This window comes from Equus caballus, chromosome 6 (assembly GCF_041296265.1).
Source record: "Equus caballus isolate H_3958 breed thoroughbred chromosome 6, TB-T2T, whole genome shotgun sequence".
Taxonomy (NCBI): Eukaryota; Metazoa; Chordata; class Mammalia; order Perissodactyla; family Equidae; genus Equus; species Equus caballus.
In genome coordinates, this window is record NC_091689.1 from 78,911,588 (window position 1) to 78,933,155 (window position 21,568).

At 46.4% G+C, this 21,568-nt stretch overlaps 2 protein-coding genes and 1 pseudogene across 4 annotated transcripts in view; 1 reads left to right on the plus strand and 2 right to left on the minus strand.

Annotated features, from left to right (window-relative positions):
* Positions 1-2,945, minus strand: part of ASB8 (ankyrin repeat and SOCS box containing 8) — a 30,806-nt gene extending 27,861 nt beyond the window's left edge. Inside the window, exon 1 of one of the 3 annotated variants that reach the window (XM_070271304.1) lies at positions 2,681-2,945. The gene's annotated coding sequence lies outside the window, so the exon portion shown is untranslated. Of the gene's footprint in view, positions 1-1,568; positions 1,706-2,674 lie in introns of those variants that run through there. The other 2 variants (XM_070271307.1, XM_070271309.1) reach the window with 2 other exon arrangements.
* Positions 2,946-4,029: 1,084 nt separating this feature from the next.
* On the plus strand, positions 4,030-6,374 carry CCDC184 (coiled-coil domain containing 184). Its single transcript, XM_005611127.4, has one exon. The coding sequence runs from the start codon at positions 4,563-4,565 to the stop codon at positions 5,148-5,150; it is 588 nt and encodes a 195-aa protein (XP_005611184.1). The 5' UTR covers positions 4,030-4,562; the 3' UTR covers positions 5,151-6,374.
* On the minus strand, positions 19,908-20,888 carry OR10AD1EP (olfactory receptor family 10 subfamily AD member 1E, pseudogene; annotated as a pseudogene).

A 21,568-nucleotide genomic window follows, 5' to 3' on the forward strand; every position in this document is an offset into this window, starting at 1 on the left:
GAGAAAGAAACAGGGGAGGGGTGGCCTTTAAGACTCCTAAAAATAGTTTGAGGGCAAAGAGCTAGCAACTGAAAGTCCAGTTCAGGTCTTATCTGAGGTGTGTGTGTGTGGCTCACCACATGGCCATGTGTGTGACACTAAAGACTGTTGAGAGTGTGGACAGTTGGAACCCATCTTCAGTCAGAGGCTCCCAAGGGCTGAGAGTCCTTGCAAACTACCATGCCCGTTTCTGTACAAGTGTGGAGTAGATGGGCAAACCAGGTTGGCTGTAACACCAGGCAAACCACTCTCTCATGCTGAGAAAATTTAGTCTATGTGACAGACAAGTCCCACAACAATAGAATATTCTCAGCCTCTCAGCCTTTCTTATCCTCTAAGAAGGAGACCCCTGTCATTGTTCTGGTCCCTGTGCAAATCAGGGGAATGAAGGACAGAAGCAAAGGAGCTGAAACAAGGACAAGGAGCTTCTTCTAGCAGAAGAGGAAAAGAAAATATCCAGGAGGTGAAGGGTATGGGGGAGCAAAAAAGCAAGGGCCAGGCTTGAGAGAAAGTTTGGGGGTATTTGGGGAGAAAGGAGACAGAATGGCAGCCATAGCTATGCCATAAGGTGTGAGGTCAATAGAGAAGGAGGGAAGAGAAGTTTAAGATGTTTTGCACCGTGCTAAGAATCTAAATCCCTTAAGAGTTTTACCAGAGGCTACAATAAAAATCTGAATTGCTTTTTAATTCTTTTTGGTGATTGGATGTGTTTCTTTTGAATGTGATATCATGCTGAGGTGGGCCACAAGGCAGCTCAGCTTCATAAATTTACATTTGGGGAGTATTGTCTAGGATTGTGACCCTAAGGTGCAGCAGTCAGCTGCTCCTTGATTTTGATCATCATTCTGGATCTAAGTCAAGTGAACGTCTTCATCACGACTGTTACATTTATAGGGCAAAAAAGTACACCAGCTATATAAAGTAGAGACTGGACACAAGATAAACACAAGATAGAGGAAAATGACAAAGACTGCTAAGAATCACAACTTTAGTGAGAATGAGATGTTTGGAACTAGATGTACCTGACAGAGACCTATATCTATGCAGCTTGGCATCTCTTCCTCCCATTGGCTGATGAGACTAGGATAAAGGAACGTAATAGCTAAGGTGATGCCCAGAGGAAAACAGGAAGGCAAAGAGCAGAAAAGGAACATGACGGCTTATTTTTCTTGTTATGTGGCATACTTGCTATGTGTGAATACTCTAGTGACATGGCCAGAGTACCAATTTAGCCCCCTTTTGCTTGGGAATAGACCCACCCAACAAATCCTAGGGCATTGGCATCCAGAGGGCCCAGCCCTGTAACCCAGCCAGCTTCTGAGGCTCTGCTTCACACTCTGCATCTGTCCCCCTTATTTACTGAGACTAGACCTTTCTCCCATTTTCCCTTGTCTCATTTTCCATACAGCATTCCTAAAATGATCTGGTTCTGAATCTAAAGCACCAATAATCTCCTCCTTATATTTTCAAGTTCTGCTACTAGTCCACTCCCCCAGTTCTCACCCACTCTTGGCTCTCAAATGTCTGACCTGGAACTTGATGGGATCAGCCACACCCCTTGATCTCTGCACCTGTTTCCTATGTTCTTTCATCCTTCTCCAATGCTTCCCCCTCCCTCTAGGCTCAGACTCCCTGTACTCTCAGCAGACTTCATGCCAGTGCCTCTGGGCAGCATGATGTAATCCTATGCTGAAAGCCTTGACATACATGGTATCCTCAACAATAGTGGCAAAGGGCCTTGTATGATGGCATAACTCAGCTCCTACGGTCTGGGGGCTATGTTTAATGTATGGCTAAGGCTAAAATGGGAGGCCTTATACTGGGGACAGGATCATTTCTTGTAGGTAGAAGGCAGGGACCCACCTGAAGGGTGAAAGAGCTGGCAAGATGAAATCATCCATGTGAAGTGCTGGTCAAGAGATGTGAAGTAACAGACCCAGACAAAAAAAAATGAAAGTCATGCCAGTCTTTTCTGGCTGCAACAGAGCTCTCCTAGGAAGGATGAACGGAGGGTTGAACCTGTAAGTGCTGAGAACACCCTTGCTGTAGTAGGATCAGAAACTTGTGCTGTGTAAGCTCAGCTGTTTTTTCGCATCTTGTCTCTGTTTCTAGTTTTCCTATAGTTTTTTGGTAAAGGCTTTTTGTAAATACCAGCCCACTTTGGCTGTGCTTAGGAAAATCAACGAAAAGCATTTCTGTCTTCTCCTGAACTTCAGGAATAACCTGTGGGGCACACAGTGGAGGCAGGAGCAATAACTAAGGTGAGAGCACCTCAAGTTTGTGGAACGAAGGGAGGAAGGAGCAAGAAAACAGCACCGAACCATTTGTTTTAGAAAATTCAATACTCTGGGTTTTTAATTTGTTCATATATTTGTTTTGGGAAATCAAATTTCTAATGGCTACATAATACTTTATTATATCAGCAAGGCCTTAGATTAAACATTCTGCTGTTTAGACCATTTCCCCACTCATTTCTATTTCAATAGCAGCAAGACAGGCATAGGCCAAACAGTTCTTTAGTGCCACAGAAGTTTCTCTGGGCCATCCCCACTCTTCAGCACTAGAGTATGCAACCAGGGAAACCCCAAGGTAAATCATTTGCTATGGTTGAACCACTAGTATTCAAAACACTCACCCATACCTAGCTTTTGCTCATCTTGAAGTAATATGGTTTGTTTCTCCTCTTCAGATTTGCTCTTGTGAATTTCACTTTTGCTTTCTGACCACTTGGTGTCTCCAATTAATTAAAGTCATTATTAGTTAGTATACTGCTGCCCAGGTGCTGTTTGTTTCTTAATCTGAAGTCATCTGTGAATATATTAAACTCTATTTTTCTTCCTCCTTCTCTCCTCCCGCTCCATCCCTCAAATAGGGAAAGGAGTCGTCACAAAGGCTGAGACATCAGTGTATGCAGTCTGTACACGGGCACTGGGCCTGCGGAGGGGGAATTACCCTCACACACAGTCCCCCCGCCCTCATCCATCGCATCCATCCCCTTTCACCTGTTAGCTGATGCAGAGTGTAATTCAGGGTTAGAAATAATAATAATAGATTATCCAGTCCAATCCCCTAACACATCAGGAAAACGATTTATTCAAGGTCTCTGAATTAATAAGTGGCAGAAACAAAACTGAATTCACGTCTCCTAAAATCCACTACGTGTAGGTGGACAGTTCTAGATGAAGGAATGGGATACAATGGTTCTTGTTAAAAGTATTCATTCAACAAATGTATTGAGCATTTACGTACTTACTACGCGCCAGGCACTATTTTAGGTGCAGGGGATTCCGTGATGGAGGGCGCAGAGGAGCCAAAAATCTCTGCCTGTATAGAGCTTTCGTTCTCAAAATTTAAGTACTTTGCCTTGCCATCCTGGAAAAACTCCCAGAGCCCCGGGTAGGAGCGGTTGGGTCTCATACGGGAGGGAATCCCATCCCTTCTCAGCTCCTGTGCCATCTACAGTGAGGGGGCTGATTTACTGCAGAAGCCGAAGGGAGAGGGGAAACCTCCGTAGTGCCCTCCCGGGCCTCTGCATCGCCAGCGCCGGGCGGGGCCGGCTCCAGGGCGCCACTGTGCCCCAGCTCAAGTCTGGGATTATTAGCGTCGGCCTCTCTACCCTCTCTGCTCTCCTGCGGACGGCTGGAGGACAGAGAAGCAGGACCCGGCTGTAGCGCCCTCTTCTGAAAAAGGATTGCAGGCGGGTGAAAATCCTTCCAAGGCAGTCACTTCAGGGTTTATTCAGGATACTTCCAGCCTGGTGGAGGGACGATCTCTCCCAGACCTGAGGGTTTATGCAGCAAACTGCTCTCTCATGCTTCCCTATTAAATACTGCAGCCACACGCTCTTTCCAGCCTCAGCTGAGGTCACTGCAGCGTCCCCTCCCCGCCCGCCCCACCCGTCAGCTCAGACTCCAGAACCCCACTGCAGCTTCCAGATCATCCTCCCTTTTCTCTACTTCCTGGTTGCTATGGAGACACACGTCATTTACGTGCTGTGCGTCGCCTTGGAAACAGAGGAGCATCCGCGGCGCGGCTGGGAGACCCGCCCCTGCCGCTCCGACCACACTCGCGGGCGCTGCCCGTTGATGGCTGGGGGAGTCCCGAGGCGGACCCGCTGCTGGTCTCAGCCTCCACCCGGGCCCCTCCGCGAGCGCTTTTGTGACTCAGGGAACCGGCCGGCACTTGCTGCTCTGGCGGCCGGAGGGCGGTGCTGACACAGGCGCAATTCAGGAGGCGAGGAGGGCAGGGCGCTTTCGCCCTGGGGCGAGTCGGAGAGACGCTGGCCCTGGGACTCTCGCCGGGTGCTCGTCCCGCCGGCGCTTCCCGGCCTCCGCCCATCCAGCCCGTGCCCTTCCCCCGGGACTCGACTCCTCACGCCGGCTCCCCGCCCCTCTCGGGAGCCTCCTCTTCCCTCGGCTCCTCCTCGCCCCTTTGAGGACCTCTTCCCCTCCCCACCCCCTCCCCCACCCGGGACGCCGGGCTGGACCGGACCCACAGCCGCCGCCGCCCGTTTCTGCCATTCAATGGAGGACGGTCTGCTGGAGATCATGACCAAGGACGGCGGCGAAATGCCGGCACCTCTGGAGGTGTCCACCGTGCCGGCCGTGGGGGACGTGATCTCCGGGGAGTACAACGGCGGCATGAAGGAACTGATGGAGCACCTGAAGGCCCAGCTGCAGGCCCTGTTTGAGGACGTGAGAGCCATGCGGGGGGCCCTGGACGAGCAGGCCTCTCACATCCAGGTGCTCTCGGACGACGTGTGCGCCAACCAGCGGGCCATCGTCTCCATGTGCCGGATTATGACCATCGCGCCCCGCCAGGGCGGCCTGGGCGTGGTCGGCGGCAAGGGGAGCTTCCCGGGGGTCCCCCAAGAGACGGAAACCCCTTCGCCTGGGATCGGGGACGGCGGTTTACTGGGTCGCGATCCTGAGGACGAGGAGGACGACGACGAAGAAGAGAAGGAGATGCCCAGGTCCGCCACACCCACTAGTCACTGTGAGCGCCCCGAGAGCCCCTCTGCTGGTCTCCTTGTGGGGGACGGGCCACTTGTGGAGCCCCTCGATCTGCCCGACATCACCCTGCTGCAGCTGGAGGGCGAGGCCTCTCTGTGAGGGGACTCGGAGGGGGCGCTACTTTCCTGGGCTGGCTTTGGGTTTCCGAGTGCATGACGGAGGGGACTGAACTGCGCTGTGCAGCGTGCTTTACTCCGACCGCTGCTCTTGTGGGTCAGGCAGAGAGAGACTCCCTCAAGGAAGGATTATAGGGTGAAGGACTTTGGGAGCATCAAGAATTCTTTCTGCCTAACCAAGCGAGATGTAGCAAACTGCGAAAGGTGAGGTTCCGGGAGAGGAAGCGCCCCACCTCTGGACTCCCATCCATCCCCTACCCTGCCCTTTCCCCCTCCCCCGTCAACAGGAGAACCCCTGAATTGTGTAAATAAAATCCTGCTTTTTCTATTCTGAAAAAGGACTTATCTAGGACTATGGCAAATAATCTCTTAACGATTTACCTAGGAATTAAGGAATTGGGGGTATTCTGTTCTGGCAACAGAAAATTTACCCTTCTGCTGAAATCCAAGATATTCAGCGCTCTGCAGAAGCCTCTCCCCCTCACAGATCTCTGCGGCTGCTGATTGGTAAAGGAAGCTTGAGGAGGGAACTGCAGCCCTAGGAATCTGGGTGAATGGGGTTCAAGGGCCCCTGGGCTGGGAGGAGCTGGCTGTGAATGTGCATGAAGACAATATAGCTCAACCTCTAGGATTTTGCATGCAGAGCGGATCCTGCCTTGTCACTGACTTCACCTGGGATTGCTTTATCCACTCACTGGGGCTTAGAGAACAAAGAGCCCAGTTCACAGGCAGAGACTTGGGGGTGCTCAGCAACAGCCCAGATTTAGGGGACGTTTGAGGGACTCTTGGGGCCGCAGCCAAAAACTGTCTCTCTATTGGCTACACCTGCTTAACTTCAGTTCCTTTTTCTGTCAATATGTCCCTGCCCGCTGCCTCTCGGTGTTGCCTCCATAATGTCCTGTGTGTGTTATGTGTGTCGACTTGTGTAGTAGTGTGTGAGCCCTGAGGGGCAGGGCTTGTGGCTCTCGTGTTAGGTTCAGGGGGCTTCAGACCCTGTTGTGAGCCCCAGGCTATCATGGCACTTTCTCCTCTCTTTTCTTCTTTCCCCCCACAACCAGGGCATGGAGCATGTGGCTGTCCTGAGGTTCTTAAATGATGTGCCTCCCACCTCAAGTGGTGACTCTGTGTGCCCTTTCTCCTCCTCTTTGTATTCCTTCTCAATGCTTTCCTTGGTGTGAACCTTAATAAAGAGGCGTCATCTCCCCTCCTTGCTGACTGGTACTAGGGGCATGTCAGGGTGGGGCTTCTGGGCCCACTGCATGGACCAGGGCTTCCCTCCTCTCTCCTTGCCTCCAGTTTCAAGGAGTTAACCATCCCTGTCCAGGTTGGGACACACATTGCCAACTCTATCTGCTTTCCCTTCTGTCCTGGACCTTGACCTCAAGCTGGACTTGGGAAGGAGAGAGTATGTATTGAGACTCCCAAACTAACAAACTAACAAGGGTTTTTAGTAGCCAGAACTCAAGATGTACAAGAGACTTCTTTGCAGTGAAGCACCTGACCCCTGGGAAATGGTTTCCAAATCTGAGTCCTGGAATGGCAGGCATGCCACCTGTTCTATGGGAGGGTTAAGGAGGTGGTATTATTTGGGAGGGATTGCCGGGGATCTCTGGGAGTAGAGTGACACATCACAAAGGAAACCACAATAACTGCCTCAGGCCTCTAGTGGAGAATGCTGGTAAGGTGTTCCCCAGGGAGCTTAGACTGACATCAGCTCTGGTCTGCTCCCTTGGGCATTGGAGATTTCCCAAGGCTGCCCCAAACAAAATTTGGGAGAAGAATGAGCTGGTGTGCTGGGTGTGTGCATGCATGTGTGCATATGCATGTGTATGTATGAGTATGCATGTGTATGTGCTCGTATGTGTGTATGTGTGTGTGTGTCTGTATTCTTGCTGTTGGTTGCTGCAGAGAGGTGGAAAGAGCTCTGGAATGACAGATCAGGGCTTGAATCTGTTCCAACACCGAATGACTGCTTGAAACTTGGTTTCCTGCTTGAGACTTAGTTTCTGTGTAAAATGGGGACAAAAAGTTGTTGGGGAGAAAAATAGCTAAGACCCCTAGGAAGTCTTGTGCAAATGTTAGTTTTCTTATAGTTCTCTTGGGATGGGGAGGGGGTGATGATGGTGACTGGCTCTTCTAGGAAAACAAAACTACCTAGGGAAGTTTCTAGAAACTGTTTTTTTATAGTCTCCTTTCCTATCTAAAGAACCATTATCCTTCAGGATAGTCAAGTGGGGGGATGATGAGATTCCCAAGCTGACATGGGCCTCTTCATCATAAATGTCTTGTAATTATGGGCCAAAAAAGGTCTTGGGGCCCAGGCCCATATACACAGGATGACCAGAGGAAGCCTTGAGTTGTGCAGTGTTTGGGGCATGTATGCTGGGGCCCTAGAGAGCAGAGCTAAAGTATATTAGTGGGGAAGTGTCTCTGAGGGCTAGGAGAGAGATTCCTGTTATAGTTCTGGCATTCAGCACCAATAACAACAATGACAGCTATCACTTATTGTGCACTTACTGTGTACCAGGCACTGTGCCCAATTTTATCTCCCAACAACCAACCATAGGAAGTAGGCACGATTATTATTTCCACTTAACAGTTTCAGAAACAGACTCCAAGACTTGCTCAAGGTCGCACAGCTAGTACTTGGCAGGACCAGGAATTAAACCCAGGTCTCTGACTTAAAGAACCCTAGATTGGAATCACTCATTGCTCTATTATTTGGATCATCAGAGAAGGAGATCCCTTATTTCCCCCATCAAGAGTCCAAGAGTCCTGAAAAGGAAATCATGTTAGTTTTAGTCACTTTTCACCTTCTCAGCTAGAACAAGAAATTGCAGTTTGGGTTTTGGTTAGTGACCCTTCTCAGAGTGTAGTGATGATAATACAATAATGGCACTGAGAAGATAGCCTTCTGGACCTCCTCCTTGAGAGGAAGAAGCCGATGCTCCTAGATATTCCCTAACACAACTCCATTCTTCTGCCTCTTTGCTGTTCCCAGGAGCTCAGATTCTGCAGAGTCTGACATGAATCCCAAGGCAGCTTAACCCTTTAATCTCGTAGAAAGGTCTGATTGAGCCCTTTAACCCTTGACTCCATTTCAGTTCCCCTTCCTATGCCCACTGTCCTAAACGTGTATCAGTCCTTTAGCCCAGGGCCTCCTAGAAGTTCTCTAGCTATTCCTCCCAAGTCCAAATACATAAAAATCTCCCCAGAAAAAGTGATTCTTCAGCTTTCTTCAGGCCCTTGCACCAGCATCTTACAAGGATCCAGCACAGGTTGGTCTCCCACCTCCATCTTCCTCGCTATTCCTCACTCTCGTCTTGCATTTCTCCTTTGGAACGCTCCTGATGAGTGAGTTTCAGGTGAGATTCCTAACCCTGGACCCATGGATGGAATACCACTGCACTTCAGGGGGCTATAGCCCCTTGAAATTGAATGCAAAATCACGTAAGTACGTACATTCTCTAGAGAGAAGATCCATTGTTTCAACTTAATTCTTAACGGTAAAAATTAAGTGAAAAGGTAAGAATCACTGAGCTAAAGGGTAATGAGGCTTTTTAACGTGAAAAATTCCAGAGAAGGAATGACTCGGCCTGAGCTGGTACTGGACTGAACTGGCAATACATCCTTGCCTTCTGGGACCTCCAGAGTATTTTCTACACTGAACTGAAATCTTCACGTAAATCTGATTACTTACCACCAACTCAACAAATTCAAATTATACTGACACCCATTAGAATGTGCTAAGAGTCCTGTCTCCCATCACTTCCAAGTCTTCTAGCACTTGGAGTTTGCCAGAGCACTGCCGAGGTACAGAGGTGAGGCGGTCCCCTCCACTGCTTTGTGCTGCCCTTGATGTGTGGGGCCAACACAGCACTGCGTGTGACTCATCATAGCTCGTTCAGTTTCTGGCACTCCTGTCTCTCATCAGTCTAAGGGAAATCTCTCAGGGTTCGCTCTTAACCTCAAAATGAAAACACACACAACTTCGTGGAAATAAGCTACAACTTTAGCCTGGTACAACTAAAATTAGTTCTAGAGAAACAGTTATTTCTCTAAGAGATGCACTCTGGCCTCTAACATAAATATGCAGTTTTATGTGACCTCACTATCACCACCGAATATGATCCCTGCTTGATATGTATAACAACATAGCTCACCTAGAAGTTTTCCAAGGACCAAGGAACAGTTCATTCCCAAGTAGACTGAAGTCTGTTCTTCTTGCCAGACAGAAAACTGCATCTTTGAAAAGACAGGTTTTCCTAAGCATCTTTCCCCAGCTACATGCCTGGGAATAGAAATTTGGCCAAGATACTCTGCTACAATAAGAAATGATACAAAAGTAAGAAAGGAAGACTCTTGAATCCTTTATTCCAGCTACCATTTCCCCCCCACTTCTAGACTGTCCCCAGAAGGTGAATTCCCTCAGAAACAGCCTTTCTGCTTGGAAGCACTGTGCTTATTTATAGAAGGAAGCCTGCCCTGTAGATAATGCCTAATGGTGCCACCTGGTGAGGAATAGGGACATTACAAGGGGACCCTCAAAGTGAATTTATGGCTTTCAATTAGGCGAGCACTACCAAATACTTACTCAAGGCCTGGCTGTCTGCCAAATAGTGGGTGGTGGGGGCAGACCGGGGAAACTGAACAGATAGAATTTATTTGAAGAATATAAAAATCAACTGCAATGAACTCCTAACTGGTTTTGCCCGGCCTCTCACACACCTATAATCCTACAGATTAACCTTTCTAAACTACAGCTCTGAACACTCATTCTCCTCTGAAATCTGCATCATGCTGCCATTACCTCCTGGATTAAGCATAAAATCTGGTGGTAGGGGGAGTCAAGGTCTCCTGTACTAAGGCCCTGGCATACTTTTTTAGCTGTACGTTTCACTTCCCAGGTACATTTTCTAGCCACTATCCCATCAGTTGGAAGCCCATATCCAGTCAGCTAGAAATGATTCCTAAAGATATCTCAGCTCTTTTAATCTCTGGATGAGTCTACTGGATGTGTACCCCCTGGCCGTTGATTCCATTTCTCTTCATCATTCTTCCCAAGTGCAGTCAGATACAAATCTCTCCTCCAGAAAAGGGATTTCTGCAGCCTCAGTCACTGGCACCAGCTTCTCATGGGGTGTCCAGCAAGGCTGCTTTTCCCTGTTCTCTCTCCTAAGCTACCTGTAAATGGGAAATCCCCAGAAATAGCATGGAAAACTTTTTGATTATGAATTTGTGATTTTATTTCTAGAAATTGAGTTTATAGCTTTCATCAAATTCTTAAAGGGGTATATAAAGCCAAGAAAGGTTAACAAACCCTATAGTCAAAATATGCTGGTCACCATTCCCCAGAAATACCCATTTCCCTCCATCTGATTCTTTGTTCATTCTCTTTACTCTTTCTACTCCATTCTGTCTCTGCCAGTTGGAATCCTACCAGTTCTTAAGGCCCTTCTCAAATGCTCCTTCCTTCATGGGTCCTTTCCTACTGTGATCTCTTCCGCCTTTAAATGTCCAGATCTTTTTGTTCATATCTCTTTATGGGACAAGTACTATATTTTTACTTACTTTTATTTTAAGATTTTATTTTAAGATTTTAGAGGTTGAAATAAAAAAAATGTCACTATCACTAGAATCTTCAAAAATGTTATTGCTGAAAGAAACCTTGGTGATGATCATCTAGCCATTTTATATATAACTCAGATATCTGAAGAGACTGCTCATGTCTCTTAGAGATCTGATTAAATTTGGCCCCAATTCAAATTCCAAAATCTTGGAATTCCACAACATTCCATACAATTTCTGCAGTGTCCTATGGTTTATTTTGCTTTTGCTTCCCTCTGTATCCACACCCCTGAGTCCTTGCAAGTGCCTCAGTTTGACTCCTTATCAACTCTGGGACACATAAAGACACACTTTTACTGGTTTCCATAAGAAATATAACTCTACTATGCATTTTAAAATTTTTACTCTCAACTTGAATAAAAAAAGAGAGTGGGGAGTGATGACAAAGAAAGTTCCCGTGGAGGAGCTTATGCCTTTCACAGGCTCCTCCACCCTCTCCTTCTTTTACTCTCTTCCTCCTCCTGCCTGCTCCAGAATAACAAGGAAATTCTTCCACTTATTTTGAGAAAAATAGTTTCACATTTAGTCCCCTGGGTGGGGAAAATTTACCTTCTTTCTTTCCGAAGTACTTTATTAAAAAGTATAGTCTCCTTCTAAGAAGACTTAAGTGAATAAATATTAATTATGTCATTTCCTATAACTAAAGAAATAGATGGGATGACATGCCAAGCTTGCATAGTTAATGACAGCATTAGGACCAGAATCCTGTTCATCTGAATTATAGATCAGTAGGCTTTTTTCCCCCGTTAAATAGAAACACACCTTACTCTGCTATAAGTGGTTACAATGTGCTGAGGGAAGCTTATGGTGGCTTGGATTTAGCTTTGAGAATAAGAAGGGAAAGTCAAAATTCCTTCTAGAGAAAGTGACTAATTCTTAGAAACATGATGGAAAAAGACATCCAAAAAGGGAACCATGACTGCCAGCAAGTATTTACCAACTGCCTACTATGTTTCATGGAAGGTGGGAGGCGCTGGGTTAGATTCCAAGAAGTCATGGTCCCTGCACTTCAGTTGCTCACTATCTAATGATGAGATAACGATATGTTCTTGTATTAAGACAGAGTGCTTCTCAGAAAATTGGAGGGAAAATTTGTTTTCTGTGAGCATTGTCAACTGAATTAAAAAGACTTCAATTTTAAAATGGGAATGATGTGTATGTGCTGGGGATCAGGGAATGGGGATGACAAGATAAAATGGAGAGGACAAAAGTGAAAAAAAAATGCTGAGAAGACCCACAAAATTGTATACTACAGAGGACATCAAGTATGACATTGGAAGAAAAGCAGTAGCAGACGTGGCATCCTGTAATTCTCCAGAAAAAGTAAGTAGAAAGGGGTTGGGAAAAAAGCACTTATGGCCTCTACACCAATGCACAAAATACAGGTAATGTACAAGTAGAACTTGAGATTTTATACAATGAGGGAAAGCAAATCTCACAGATATAAAGAGACCTGGTTGGATGGGACTCCTGGAACACAGCAGTGAAAAAGGGGCAGTACATTGCTCCAAAGAAACAGAACTGGGGTCTGATGTGCAACTGGAAAGGAATTGCCAGTCACGTGACACACACGACTTGTTCATGGGGAACCTGCTTCTGGGACGGAAGCAGCAGCTTTGCTGTGATCTGCAGAAAGTCAGCCCTTGCCCTCAGCACTTGTAAAATTCAGAAGGGAAAGGAGGAAGCAAAAGGGCAGGGAGGGAAGAAGAAAAGAAGAAAAGAGATGAAAAGAAGTAAGAGGGATAAAATAAAATTTTAAAAAAAGGAAAACGATAAAAGGAAAGACAGAATAGCACTTAACATCACAAAGATAGAGTCTTGTATGGGATTTTATATCCTTGAGAATGGAAGCAAGAAAAGAATTATTTAGGTGATGATAGAGGAGAGGAAAAGAAGTGATATCATTGCAAAAATGCGCTAGAGTCTGTCAAAACAGATAAAGTGGATTATAGATCCCAGGAACAAATCACAAAACTGGCACAAAGCCAAATCCAGAAGTGAGGGGGAAGTTGATTTAACGTGATATAATCCTTCCGAAGGAAGAAAATGGCAGAGCAGAGACTGTGATTCTGGGTCTAATTCTGACCCACAAAGATGGAATTGATTAGTGAAATGGGAGTGAGGGAAATCTTGAGAGAAAGGAACTACGCCATTTTGGTTCTTCCTGATATCCAAGGAGATAAGGTGAGAAGTGTGTCCAGGGCTTTGGGAAGACTGACTTCAAATAATTAGAAGACATGGTTTCCACAGCTTGAAACTCAAGGAAGATGGGATTCCCTTAAGAATGAAATTCAGTCAGTGCAATTACTTTGGAGTCCAGTGAAGAGAAGTGGATGGAATGACTACAGGGACCTCTCCAATGAAATCAGATTTTAGAGATGTGAGGCAGAGAGCAGGCATAACTAAGAGAGTAGTCCACATGTTTCAACACTTTCAAAAGCACAAACCATGGCAAAAACTGAGGAATTTGATTACAAAACAAAGATGTTCTATGAAGAGCACTATGGACAAAGTCACTAGTCAGATGGCAGAGTGAAGAAAATATGTGCTTTGTCTAAAACTGACAAGGATGTAATATCATCCTAGAATAAACAAGGAACTTCTGCAAATGAACAGGAAAAGACAGCAACCCGATAGAAAAAAAAGGTGCAAAAGATGTCACAGGCAATTTACAGAATAGGAAAAAGCTAATATGCATATGAAAATTTGATCAAAACCATTAGTAATCAAATGCAAGTTAAACTAACAGTGAGATATCAGTTTACACCTATGAAACCAGCAAAAATTAGAAATCAGAGAATTACAAATGTTCTCAAGGATGTAGAAATACAGAATCTTGCACTGCTGCAAGATTGGTTCCACCACTTCTGGAAAGCAATCTGGCATTACTTGGACACATTAAATATATTGATACCCTATAGCCCAGCAATTCCTCTCCCAAATAAGATAAAGCAAATCCTTTACAAGTCCATAATGGGACTGATATGAGGATGCTCAGTGCAGGGTTATTTGTAGTGGCGTGGAGTTGGGGCAACGTGGGCGCTCCTCGCTGAAGTGGATAGTTACAGTGCAGTGAGCGCACACCAGGGAATACCAGGCCTCAGTGTGAAGTAACAGATTAAATGGTAGCATCTGGCAATGTGAATGGAGATGAAAACCAGCGCTTAGTGAAAAAAGTAAGACACAGAATGAGACATATAACTCAGTAGATTTGGAGTACATTTAAAAATACACGCCTACAAAATAACTTCCGATAACACCTTTAAACAGAAATATACGTATTAAGAACATTAGAAAATTGCCTACTGTGGGAGGGAAGTGGGAGTGGAGACAAAGGGTGTAAGGATAAAAGAAAGAAAGGCAGACATAAAGCAAGAGGGCCTTTCTTTGCCGGGACCGATGATAATGTGTCATGAACCAAGGAGTATGATTAACTCAATCCTTAGAGGAACAAAAAACTTCAAAACAAAACATAGCAAAACACAAATACATCGGCACCTAGAACATGAACAGAACAGCACTTTGAAAAGGAAAAGCTGGAATGAGGAAACATTTGCAAAGACATTAACAGCCAAATGGGCTTGTTATTCTGAATAAGAAGTATAAAGAACAGGTAAGTCTGATGCTCAGGGCATATGGGGTGCTATTTACAGCTGGAAGGGAGAAAGTAACATTTTTGGAGGTGCTGATTTAGGTGCCTGAAATACTTTATCTCATTTACTCCTCATAACTACACTGAGGTAGGTATTGTCTCAGTTAAAACGTTTTTGGTTGTAAGACATAGAAACCCATTTGTAATAGTTGTGAGGAAAAAACAGTTTATTATAAGGATGCAAGGCTATCCCACAAAACCCTAGAGCAAGAAAGCAACTGGGCCTCCAAAGCTGACCGAAACAGGGCAGCCACTATCTCAGGGTCTTTCTCTGGAAACATGGTCTTCTCTCTCTGCTTTCCTCCGTACTCTGACTTCAACCTATTCTCTCTGCCCATCATCTTTCTTTGCTTCTTCACATACATGGGAGAAGACAACTGCTGCCTAGCTTGAGTGTCTGCCTGTTCCAGCGGAGAAATGACTCACATCCCATAGCATACCAATTTCAAACTCCTAGGAAAGAGGACTCAAATTACTCCAGCTCAGCTGCATTGATTGTGGTGATGGTGGGGGGTGAGTGCACCTTGGTGCTAACTCTATTGCCAGGCCTCACCCCTGTGAGAGAAGAAGAAGGTTCTCAGAGAACGGGCTGTGGGCCACAGCACTCTCTAAAATGTCTACTGCAGCTAATAGGGGAACATTTGTCAAATTAATGAATGATTGAATGACAGGAGGCCCAGTTTTGTCTAACTTCAAAGCCCATGGTCTTTCTGCTACATCATATAGCCTTTGGAATGTTTCCATTTGAGATAACTGTTTCCATTATCTCAGTAAAAAAGAACGGTCTTGTATCAGGGTATCCTCAGGAAAAAGATGGCGTTCTCAAATTAGGACAGTTTGAGGAGGGTTAAATGAAGGATTATTTACGAAGGTGTGGCTGGGGTATAGGGAAAGCACAAGGGGAGGACAGTACCCTGTATTAGAGGAGCTAAGCCTGAAGAGGTAATAGAAGGTGGCAGTTCCAGAACTTAGAAATAGAGAACGGGGTAGAGAGGGCCACGTGACAGGACCTGAGACTTTAGCTAAAGAGACACAGGTAGGCCTGCCACAATCCCCACAAGGCAAGAGCCAGAGGATTGCATACCCTAAGTTCACACTCCTACTTCCCTCTGGTCTTCTGCCTATGCTTCTCATTGGCCGAACCCAATAGAAAGCCAGAGGTAAGGGAAACTGTTGACACGGTCCCTGCGGGTCAGCCTCCAAGCCCAGAGCTGGGTGAAGAAGGTGAGGGATTGATCTGAAGATGCGAGCAGATATCTAGGTCTTTAGACTGGAAAATAAAAAGAAACACATGTAATCAGATTGGAAGTCCCAAAAGATGAGACTTTTAAGAGTGCTCTTGGAGGCTCTAGATACGTTTAATTTTCATGTCCTGGGTAAAGCATACTTCTGTATATTAAACTGACTATTTCAGCTGAAGTCACTAACAATAGGTGCCTCAAGGACTTCCTTGGGAGTTCAGGGCTCTGGACACTCTCTCTCCTCTCCCATCAGAACAGCTTTGCTTTTATTGGGGAGTACAGCAGGATTCTGCTTAAAATTTTATTGAACACCTCCTATGGCCAGGGACTGTGCTAAGAACTCAAAAATGAATTACAGACTAGTGGAGAAGACAGAAAAATAAGAAAGAGTTCAGCGTCAGGAAAACGCATAGGTTATGAAGGGAACTCAAAGAAGTCTAGCAAACCCAGAAAGGGGGAGGGGTCGGGGAAGGCCTCCTTAAGTGGGTAACAGGAAAGGAAAGGAAGCTCAGATAACACTGCCGTTGTCCAAAAGAGGGAAGAGGAGCCCAACAATTATGCAATTCGTTAAAAGGGTCTATCACGTGGAAAGAATTAGGCCACGGATCCGTGGACAAGGCTGGGAGCTAGGTGACTCGAAGTGATTGGCAAAGATCTCCGCTCAGGCCTGCCTCCAGCCTTGCTCCGCCCCCATCCCATCCCATCCCATCCCGTCCTCCGCCAAAGGGGCGCGGCGTTTCAGCAGTTCCACTCTGCTGGGAGGGTATCCCAGGCCCAAGGTCTGCATCTCCAGCGGGGGCTGGCGGCCGCGGAGGCTCCCAGAATAGCTGGTGTTTCCTAGAGGCGGTCGCGTTCGTGCGATCCGGCCCGGGCGGGGGACAGAGGAGCAGGCGCTCATTGGTTGCCATGGCGGCGATCCGAGAGGCTGGGGATTGGCCGCAGATTCTCCGCGCAGACCACGCCCAGCTCCTCTCTCGGTTGTCACCAGGTCAGGGCCCAGGGCCTTCTGGCTAGATTGGGGATGCGGCTCCGAACTGGGCCGGGAAACATGCCGTCGTCTTTAGACGTGAGGGAGCCGAGGGCCAGGCCGCGGTGTGAAGGCGGGTTGCGTGGGGACCATGGATAGAATTCTTGGGTTCTCCTCCCACATTTTCGGCCCATGGAGCCTGGTCGGGCGCCCCCCGGCGACAGGTGACTTTGTATCTGGAAATGAGAAGAGGCCGGCAAGGGACGCGCATTTCAGGGTGGCTCCTGGTTATTGCATTTACGTGGGTTTTCGAGGTCCCTGGGGGCTCTTCGTGTGCCTCCCGGGCCCAGGGCCCAGGGCAGAAGCTCCGGCAGGAGGGACGCGGCCGGGGCTGCGGCTTCTTGTGCGGAAGAAGCAGGGTTCCTGGAGCCCAGGGCAACAAACGAGAAAGTGCTCGCCCTTGAGAAGACAGTTCTAGGTCACTCAGCCTGATTTTCCCGCATTCCTGGCCCTACTCACTCCCTCCCACCCATGTTGAACGCACCGTTTCTACAACGAAGGCAGTTCCTCTTGCGTGGAATTACTTATCCCCGGCTTCTAGCATCCCCTCCCTCCGTTTTCCACCTTGCAATTTACTGTTCATTCTTTAAGGCTTAGTTCTAATATCACCTCCTCACTATAAAGCCTGCCCCGTTTTTGGGACAGTTATTCGATTACCTCTTTAGGAGTGCAGGCTCAGGGACCGGTACCCGAGTTAGAACTGCGGCTACATCGTTTGAAACGCGGCGTGATTTTGAGCATTTTTGAGTGATTTTTACTTAACCTCTCTCAGCCCGAGTTCTGCATCTCAGAATGGAGGTAATCCTAGTACGTCAAGGGTTTTGCGAGGATTAAACGCAAAGCTGTTAGAACATATGTGCTTAATAAATGTGAGCTGCTGTTGTTAACTGTCCTCCCAATGCATTTGTATAGGCCTCTTATAATGTTTGCCCTTTGTGTTACCATTTTTGGTTCTTGTCTGCCCTATTAGACTTTGAACTTGAAAGGTGGAACTGTGTCTTGTTTATGATGTCAGCCTGCAACAGTGCTGGGCAAGTGTAAAGCTAGGATATTATTTCTCAGAAAAAGCACCCTTTCCTCTCTGTTTCCTTTCTTCCTTTCTTCTTTCCTTCACTATTTTTTTTTTTTTTTTTTTTTTTTTTACTTGTAAAGATTCTTTGAGACAGGAATTTTCTAACTTGGAGAAGCTGAGATCTTAGGGGGAAAAATAAGCCTTTTCTTTGTTCTCCATGGTGACCAAGAAGGCCTTAATATTACCGTTGCCACTTGACTAAACTTCAGACAGGTTTCTTCTTGACTGTAGGCCCCTGACCTCCCTTTTCTCAGAGCAATTACTTTGTAAAACTTGTAATTGCAAATTCTTTCTCTGCCCCTTTGAAATATGTATAAATCTTAGAAGCCTCTTGCCAGTTTTAAGACGGGGGGGGGGCGGGGGGGCGAGGAATGTCTTTCTCAAGGACCTCGGAGCCATCCCTTTGACATGTAATCCTCAAGGAAGATAGCACCCCTATTTCCTAGACTCTGTGGCAGGGTAGGAGCCTAACTTCAGTGGGCGCCTTGCTCCAACTTGTAAACCTACCACCTGTAAGCTTACTTTTCCTTTGGGTAAGACCAGTGACCACGTCTAGGTGATCTACGATCTCCCCTACCAAGCTCGTAAAAACTCTGCAGCCACTTGCTTCAGCAGAGTTGAGTTCAATCTCCTAATGCAGTAGTCTGAAATAAAGTCTTTCTTGCCTGTTTAACTTTGCGTGGTGTAATTTTTCTTTGATAATGGAAATCTTTAGGTTCTGCGCTTACTGTTTTTTTCTTGATTACAGTGACGTCTCATTTCTCCCTCCTCGCTAAGAAGTGCTTGTCACATGTCCTCTGATATCTAGAGATTCACCCATTTGGACTCAAAAGATTAGAGCTCTGTGGACTGAAGCTACTGCTTTAAGTCACTGCAGAGGGTAGTACGTGATGTGCAGGATGTGGACAGGGTAGTAGATCTGTTTGAGGGCATCCTAAATGAGGTGCGTTCATCTTACGGAAGTAACACCAGAACCTAACGGGCTCTCTCTTTTCTTTCCTTTCTATCATGAAAGGGGCATGAGAAAGATGCAATTTTCAAAGAAAGAAAACAGCTGTGAATATAATGCCCTCTCAAGGGATGCTAGGTTTGGTTAAGGAGAGAAGCCAGAGAGATCAGGGTTGCAAATCGAAAGGCTTCTGCAATGGTGGAGGTAGTGTGGAGAGGTGTTCCTTAAAGCACAGGGAATGAAATGGATCCACTGAAGATGAGGAGGTAAAGTGGAATAGGTTAGAGCTGAATGAAATGAAAGATAGTTGAGAGAAAGGAAGGCAGTAGGGAGAGAGAAGTTAATTTGAGGTAAGGATAACAGAGAAGGAAACTGATAATCTGAGAAGCTTGGTAGAAGCACTTACTACTTGGATCTGAAGGGAAAGATCAAGCAGTCATGTTACTTAAGGAAACTAAGAGGATGCAGGGAAGAGATTTGACACCCTGGCCTCTCCCACTTGCCCATCCCTAACAACACACAAGCAGAAACATAAATTGGATGCAGTTTTGACAATTTAATGCCACAAAAAATCCTCCTTTATGGGCTAGTGGAGGCTAAGAAGATGGAGTTCAGGCCGCTGATCCTTGGTTTTTCTTCTTTTATCTAACTGACTTTCCTTAAGGTCAACACTGCTCCCTAACATCCTTTTCCTTACTTCTTCCCCTTCTTTTTCTCATACAGGAATGGACTGGCTGAGGGCAGATTCAGAAAGTGAGAATGGAATGTGAGAAAGAAAAACAGGCTAAAGTGATACATTGAAAGAGAAAAAGAGTTTACTCCTCAATGTATAAGCAGAACTCAGGCTGGGAGTAGCATGTAAAAATACTACACGAATAAAATAAAATAGAATTAAGTGCACTTATGTATTTATCAGATCCTGTTGTGAGAACTTAGAAGGAAAAAATTCAGGAAAGTCTCCAACTCTCCCGAGGAAAGTCCAAGAGAAAACAATGCTAGAAGTGAAGTCAGACAGATGAGCATTAGGCATCAGTAGGAACTTCCAGGTCTGATGCTAGTATAAAGGAAGCTATGAATGCCCTTTCCTGGAGCCTTTCAGTGTTGGAGAGTTACCCTTCTGCCAGGGTTGGAGGAAGGAGCTTCCATTCCAGGAGGCTGCTGGCTACAAAGACTACGTCTGGGCCAGGCTGGTCCTCCCAAGGGCCCTCACCATGGCCCCCTTCATTTCCTTGTTTCGAAAACTGTAGATGACGGGGTTGCACATGGGGGTGATGACGGTGTAGAGGAGGGAGAAAGGCTTGTCTTTGTCAGGGCCATGTGTGCTGCGGGGGTTCATGTACGAGAACACGGCTGAGGTGTGGAAAAAGACGACCACAGTCAGATGGGAGGCGCAAGTAGAGAAGGTCTTTCCCCGACCTGAGGAGGAGGCTCTGCCAAGGATGGAGGCCAGGATGCGGGCATAGGAGATGACAATGAGCACCATGGGGCTCAGCAGCACCACAATGGCATTGGCAAAGATCATTCTCAGACTAAACTGGGCGTCTCCACAGGAGAGAGCAATCACGATGGGGGCCTCTCAGAGGAAGTTTTCTATGTGGTTGTCTCTGTAGAAGGGATTCCGGAATGACATATACTCAAGAAAGATGCCATTGATCAGCCCAAAGAACCAGGCAGTACTCACCAGACTCATACAGACGTGCCGGCTCATGATCTGAGCATAGCTAAGAGGGTGGCAGATAGCAACATACCAGTCATAGGCCATAAAAGCCAAGAGGATGCACTCAGCCACACCCACACAGAAGACCAAGTACATCTGGGTCATGCAAGAGACAAAGGAGACAATGTGGTTCTTGACCACCAGGTGGATCAGCATCTGTGGGGTAGTGGTGGTGATGAAGCAAACATCTAGGAAGGACAGGTGGCCAAGGAAGAAGTACATGGGGCTGTTAAGCCTTGGGTGTGTCCAAGTGATGAAGATGATGAGGCCATTCATGGCCATAGCAAGGCTGTAGAGGGCTAGGAAGACAGCAAAGAGCAGTGCCTGAGTGGAATGGGAGCTCTGCTCAAAGCCCACGAGGATAAACTCTGTCACTGTGCTCCTGTTCCTTAGGTCCACCATCTGGGGCCTGCTTGAGGAAGGAGGACAGGAAAAGCAGAAGAAAGTTAGCTGTATGGTAATGTAAGTTACTCACTTGGGCCCAGAAATCAGCTATAAAAGAATAAGAAGGATGAGTGGTGGTAAATATTTTGGATCTTTAATAAACTCTATGTAATTGGCAGTGTTATCGGGCAGTGAAATGCCAGGTTCACCATAGGCTGCATACATAGAATCATAATATCAAAAATTAAGGAAGTGATGGTTACAATTTACTCAGATTTGATCAGGTCTCAAGTGAAGTCCTCCATCTGCTCCACGGACCTCAATATTGAGGGATTAGCCATTAACCAAGAAGTAGTCAGAGGTGAAAAATAAGACAGTTGGGTCCATAACCCATGTCTAATGAACAAAGGTTTAAAGACTGAAGAATGGAGAGTTTGAGGGGAGGGTATGGTGGCTATCAGCTTACGGATAAGCATATTTAGGAAGCACTTGAGAAATATTTGAAGACGTATTTTTCTAGAAGAAAAAAATCCTCAGTCTTAGTGTACCTATTTAACATAATAAATGGGTTGAATTTTCAGAGAAAAATAAAAGTATTCTAACCCTCAGGATTGTCCTTTAGGTAAAAATGATTTGCATACCTCTGGAAACAGTCATGCTTAGCTCTTCCCAATCATCCCACCTCTCTCCAGACTCACTCTCCCAGGGGTTCTGCAGCTGCATCACCCACC